This window comes from Apis dorsata, unplaced genomic scaffold (genome assembly GCF_000469605.1).
Source record: "Apis dorsata unplaced genomic scaffold, Apis dorsata 1.3 scaffold_127, whole genome shotgun sequence".
Taxonomy (NCBI): domain Eukaryota; kingdom Metazoa; phylum Arthropoda; class Insecta; order Hymenoptera; family Apidae; genus Apis; species Apis dorsata.
This window is the reverse complement of record NW_006263420.1, coordinates 360,275-366,481: the sequence shown is the minus strand read 5'-3', so window position 1 is coordinate 366,481 and position 6,207 is coordinate 360,275. Positions and strand designations below refer to the sequence as shown.

The window sequence follows — 6,207 nt, the reverse complement described above, 5'->3', positions numbered from 1 at the left end:
AAAAAAAAAAAAAAAAAAAAAAAAAATGAGAAAACGATAGATATAATAGTCATAATAAAAATCATGGAAAAAATATATAATACCCTAGACTCTTCGGCAAGCATGGCATTCATGTCTTGATCGGATATAGCTGGCATCACTTTGATATCTGCATAATAACGTTCTACCCACTCTTTGTACACTGGAATGTCCTTTGCATATAGTAATTTAGAACTTGGCGAGTCCTTACCTACAATCACAGAGAATTAAACATCAACGTATCCAAAATTCAAGAAAAATCTCAATAAAAATGAATTCACTCGATACGTACCTAATCTATGATCCGAGGTGGAACAACTGTCCATAAACGTTTGCGCGACGACGGACAGACACGAGTCCACGATATTCGATTTATGTATATCGAAGATAAAGTTTGGGTTTTTGATAAGATTCACCCAAAACCTGAGCGGAAGCGAATTACTCTTCCATGTATGAACTACTTCAGGATCGGATATGCCGTGTTGTAGCGCTTGATCGTCCATAAAATCGAACATGTATTTAATCGCGAGGGGAAGGGCCGATCCCCGATGGGCAGTGCTAAAGATTGTTTCGAAAAGGTCGTCCACGAATTTTTGAAGAGTACCCTTCGTCGCTAGTAGCCTCGTCAAATAGATTTCCGACACCATTTTGTTTCCACGGTCTCCTTCCTTTCGTGCATCGGAGTCGTGGTGTTTGACGAGATGCCAGCACTTCAAACCGCCGTCGTGATTCTGATTCAATGGCGATGTGGCACGGGAGAGCGGCGGGCTGGCTGAACTGAATTTACTAAGGTTCAGGGTTTCGTATTTGTGCGATTTGTCCGTTTTCTCGGAGAGGATCGATAGATTGTAGATAGACGATTGTTTGGAGACTAGGTTGAGCGACGCTCCATCTGGTACCCTGTAATGGTTCAACGTGTTTCGCTTCTTCCATTCACCTTCCGTTTTTGTAGTCGAGTCTTCGTCGTAGAGGATCAATCTGCCGGATGCCCCAGTTCGCCATTCTGTCGAAACAATGAACGCATTAGACACGCGTTATTCATACACGACGTTCGATCAAAACTTTTGAAATCTTACCAAGATCAAGATCATCTTTCCTCGGTCTTTGGCTGTAAGGCGTGGCTCTGTAGATCGTGTCCAAAGCTTTCTCCTTCACTTGAGATATCGTGTCACAATCGAGAACCTTGACTGGAACGTTCTCCGTGTTTGGATCCATACCACCGACGAAGACCGTTTGTTGGGATATGGATACATAGACCGTCTAAAAATTCAATTTTAAATGGATATATAGAAGAATTAATCATAGTGGAAAGAGGAAGATTTCGTCAAGATTCTCAAGTAATTCAGGATAAATACCATTGGTTTGAAATCGATGGACTGCCTGATCAGTTTCTCTTCCGACAATGAATATCGCGCTTCGGATGTAATGGCATCGACTGGACCCTTATCGACTTGTTGTTTCACTGCACGAAATAGCACGTACAATGGTTCACCGGCGCATTCTCGCATGAATTTGTACAGAAGGAAAGTGAACCAAGCTGACAACATCTTTTCAGCGACGCTTTCCGTTCTGAAATACAAAACGTGCACAGATTACAGAAATGCGAGAAGAATTTAAATAATACCCTTCCCCTTTACTTTCCAACTTACCGTCTAAGGAAGAGTTTCGGATGGCTCTTTCCCTCTGTACATTTCTCTATCAATTCCGCCAAAAGAGTCTTTAAGATGTCCGTACAATATTCCATCTTACTCTGAAGCGTGACCATAATAAGACTAGCTACGTTCACTCTATCCCTCATCGAGAAGTAACGATTGCTCTCGAGAGTTCTTACAAAAAGGAGTAAAAATGTCTTATTCATTATCAACTGTCCAAACAGACGCAGTCCTTTCTCTTTGCGCGCCAATTCCGGCCTATCCCATTGCAACACGGGGCTATTGTCGTCGCTTGGGAACAGTATCATCATGGCGTAGGTTCGATAATCCAAGAAAGGTATCCCTCCGCTGGTCAGGTCACCCGTCAAATCCGTCATCTCCGTTTGCAATTCGGCGAACGCCTCCTTGCACTCGGCAGCGACACGAAGTTCCAGAATATCCATCTGCTCCTGCATGTTCTTCAACACCCGATTGCTCTCCGTGGACTTGCGTCGATACGCGATGAGAAAGGCGATGAACACGACTACTAGGATTACTATAGCGGCGATCACCCCGAACAGAGCCGGTTTCGATAGCGGCCCGTTCAGACCTGCTGGCAGTGCGTAGCTCAGTTTCCCTATATTGTAACGAAGTGTGCCGCCTACGATCACTATCACTTCGGGCAGTTCTTGCTTGTTCGGGAAACCGTCGGAATCGATGGCCGGCGGTTGCGTCAAAGGTGGTCTGCAAGTGAGCTGCTGCCTGGACAGCGAGGTCACGTTGCAGAACGCATTTCCTATTTGCACCGTCACGTCCGATTCTTGACAGGCGCGGTCTAAATGTTGGCCATTGATGGTCAAGTAGTCGCTCTTGTAATACTTGATCTCCTCGTCGAACACCTCGTAGATCGGATTCGGATAGAGGAGAAAGTGATTGAATCCGTGCTGCGACAGATTCTGTACGCCCGTCACGTTGTCCATACGGAAACCGTATTCCAACATGGCTGGTTTCTCAGCGTCCAGGACAACATTGTCCGGAACTTCGATAGTAGGTGACTTACAGATCATGCTCTCTTGACTGTGCACCTCGCACTGCGAGACGAACATCTTCTCGTCGTAGTACACGTACATCTGGGGGCTCTGTATGTAGCCCAGATTCTTCCCGGTCACGGAGATCTTTATTCCACCTGCCGGGATCCCTTTCGGGATCTTCATTTGCCCGGCGACTCCGCTCTCCACGCTCTCGATCGTCGGATCGTCCGCGTATTCGAACGTCCCGCTGTAGATTCGAAACGCGCCGTCGAACGTCATCTTCACCGTACCGTTCCTCTTGTGATCACTCGCGCTGGTCATGCAAAGCGCCTCGTTCATCTCCGCGCTGATTATGGAGCACGACAGCTCGTCGATGAACGCCTTGATCGTGCTTCCAGCGTTCATGTACTTTCCCGTGATCCTAACCGTCGTTCCACCGCTCATCGGCCCGTATTTCGGCGATATCGAGAGGATCTGAGGGTCCACGAACTCGAAGTTGTACTCCGATGTTCCTCTGAAGTCTTCGATCTTCACGATCACCGGCCCGCGTTTGCCCTCAGGTGTACCTGGACCGTCCACCCGGCACACTATTTGTTTCGTGCGCATGTACAGTTCCTCGTACGGCTGGCATCGTAATCCGCCGACCATCACGCCGCGATAAATATCCTAAAATTGATATTCACGTTTTCTTTCTTTCGCCGACGACAAATATATTCGACAACAAATATTTCTCGATATTTACACGAACAATACATATATAAGAAAAATTTTTCTTCCTCGAAAATCTCGTTGAACGGAGAGGTATTTTTATTTATTCTCACCTTGAACGTCTGGCCCAAGTTGATGCCGCGTATCGTCACGTTCGTGTTACCTTCCCAAGGACCCATGACCGGCTCGAACGAGTGTATCTCGGGATTCGGACAGGTCTGATTGCTGTTCAACCACATGCCGATGTTACGCTCGCAGTTGTCCTTCACCTCGCATCTGTCCGTGCTCTGGCACCATCCGCAGTCGTACTTGGGAGCCAGGGTCAGGCACATTCCGCAATTGTCGGCCATGTCACGGCACCGGTATATCACCAGATGTATGTTGTGCGGATTGTCCAGCGGTTTCGAGCCGCCCCATATCACGGCGAACGGCACGGTGATGTTGGGGGCGCGGGACGTGTACGAAAACTCCGTCTCCTCGCAGTAAATCGTGTCCGCGAGCAGTCGAGCGTTCACGATCGTCACGCGGCCCTCTATGTTGAACTGGCACACGAAACGGGTCTGCACGATGAATTGCTGGAAAGATCACGTTTCGCGTTAGATTACCCGCGTCGATCATCTCGCACGCTCTTTTCATTCTTCGTCGAATATGACCGACGATACGCGCGAGAGCGAAGAATTTAGGAGATTTTTAAGATATTAGGAGCGTTGTTGTTACCTACCCCGATGATGTGCACTTTAACCCGTATCACCTTCTTCACGCCGGAAGAAACCAAGATTTCCTGGGAATCGGTCGCGTTCAACGTCGGGCAGAACGCTGGCCCGCTTCTGTAGCTTGGGCCAGTTCTCTGTGAAAGACAGAAATAAATTTTCGATCGATCGAAACGAGAGTTGTGGAAAGGATTCGTATTAGGATATTAACAGGTTTCTGGATGGGTTTACGCGTTTCGGATTGGCTCGATTTCGATGGCCAATAACCATCATTCAGTCGTTAAATCGAATCCCCACTTACGCTAATTCCCGTGACCAATATATCGTTCCGGCAATTCTCAGCTGTGTCATGCGTGCACCTGTGCCCGTCCACGCACCAGTCGCAGGGGAAACTCGATGACACGCACTTTGTGCACGAGCTGTACGTGTTGCAATCGAAGAAGGTGAAATTCGTGTCGACGAGGTCGGGCCCGTTCGTCATTCTGACCGAAAGTTTCGCGGTGAAGTGATGCTGCCCCTGGGGGATCGAGGGCAACAGATCCGTCCTCGGCGTGGTGCAGTTCACTCCGAAAGATTTTCTCGAGGCGTTCGTGATCAGGGTCTTGTCCAGGGTCGAGAACGCGCAAAGAAATTGGCCGGAGAGGGTTGGCAGGTTCTCGATGACTAACTCTAGGGTTCTGGCGGTCGTGCGCTGCAATTGATCAGGTGTGACGGTCGTGATGGTCGTGCATCTGCCGCTCTTGTACGAGATCCAATACAGGGGATCTTTGGCGGCGTCCTGGCAATCGCTGCGCAGATTGCATTTGTTCTCCAACGAGCACCACCCGCAATACGGATCCTTGGCACCCAGACAGTCCAGACAGGTCTTGTACACCGAGCACTCCTGCACTTTCACCTTGGACACGGTTTTCTGCGTCATCACGTACAGGTGCATCAGCTGCGAGTCGAACAGCAAATCCGGGTTCACGGGGGAACCTGGATCGATCTCCAGATCTCCGTATTCCAGCGCCAGGGACGAACTCTCCACCACAACCTGCAAAAAAAGAAATAATCTCCATTAGAGTCGATGTTCTCGATTGCGTAACGCTCGATATGCCCGAGATACGCTCGAAACTCGACAACCTTGCGTACCTCTTTCTTTTTACACCTTCTCACGGATAATTGCGAAAGTCGAACAACTGGTTTTCGCTTCGCATCCAATATAATCGCGATGTAAAATCGAAGGATCCCTTCCATCTTTTCGTCGATTCGTAACGCCATTATACGCAAATACCGCGATACCGTTCGCTTTTACGATTTCCATCCACGGGGAAGCGGAGGATCTTCGAGGCCAATGAATCCGAGCGACTCTGGACAACTTCGTTGAATCGATCCTGATCGCTCTTCTCCCTGATTTAATTGTCAGGGAGCGGAGTCTAAACTAAATAAAGAGCGGAGATATCGCGGCTGGCTAACTCAATCCTCCTCCCTTTTTTTTTTTTTTTTTTTCCCTTCCAACCGTTTCTTCCAGGCTGCTAATTCAATATGGTTTATTCAACGAAACGATGATACAGGCTGATATATACCCCGACGCGATGAATGAAACATTTACAAGGGTTTCATGGAAATGAACGCGTCTCGTTTCCATGTTTTTTAAATATTAATCGCTTATCACCGCGCGCAACATTCAAACGCACGTTTCCATCTCTCCCACGCACCCTCTCCGCCCCTCCTCTGTTTACCTTCGCGTATCCCACCCACGGTTTCGATTCGTTGTTTCGTCCACGATTGATTCGCGTAAAAAAAAGAAAGAAAACAACTTTAACTTCGCGAAATTTACGCCCCATTATTCGTCGGGACGTTTTCTCTCTCGAGGCAGCGGCTCGAAAGAGAGAGGCTCGTTCACAGTCGCGGCGAGTTGAATCTAATACGGGGCCGACTAGATTTCGCTCGGGCGACCACGACGATGATGGAACGTTTCCCCGCTAGAATTACACCCGCTTGTCTAATAAAAAGACCCGGGTACATCCCCGGGACCGTGGCGGTGAATAACAGTAATCGTCCGATGAAGATGATAAACTGGCCGCAAACTTGCTCTTAAAGGGGTTCTAAAGATTCCATCGTTATACG

The 6,207-nt window shown here is 48.3% G+C and overlaps 1 protein-coding gene across 1 annotated transcript in view; it reads right to left on the bottom strand.

Moving 5' to 3' along the window:
- Window positions 1–8: 8 nt before the first annotated feature.
- LOC102673546 (plexin-A4) overlaps window positions 9–6,207 on the bottom strand; it is a gene marked incomplete at both ends in the record, with an annotated part of 221,511 nt that continues 215,312 nt past the window's right edge. Inside the window, 8 exons of the mRNA XM_006612788.2 lie at window positions 9–229; window positions 311–1,021; window positions 1,095–1,278; window positions 1,374–1,587; window positions 1,668–3,346; window positions 3,502–3,963; window positions 4,110–4,235; window positions 4,400–5,131. Of these exons, the coding sequence (XP_006612851.2) occupies window positions 9–229; window positions 311–1,021; window positions 1,095–1,278; window positions 1,374–1,587; window positions 1,668–3,346; window positions 3,502–3,963; window positions 4,110–4,235; window positions 4,400–5,131 (4,329 nt within the window). The remainder of the gene's footprint in view (window positions 230–310; window positions 1,022–1,094; window positions 1,279–1,373; window positions 1,588–1,667; window positions 3,347–3,501; window positions 3,964–4,109; window positions 4,236–4,399; window positions 5,132–6,207) is intronic.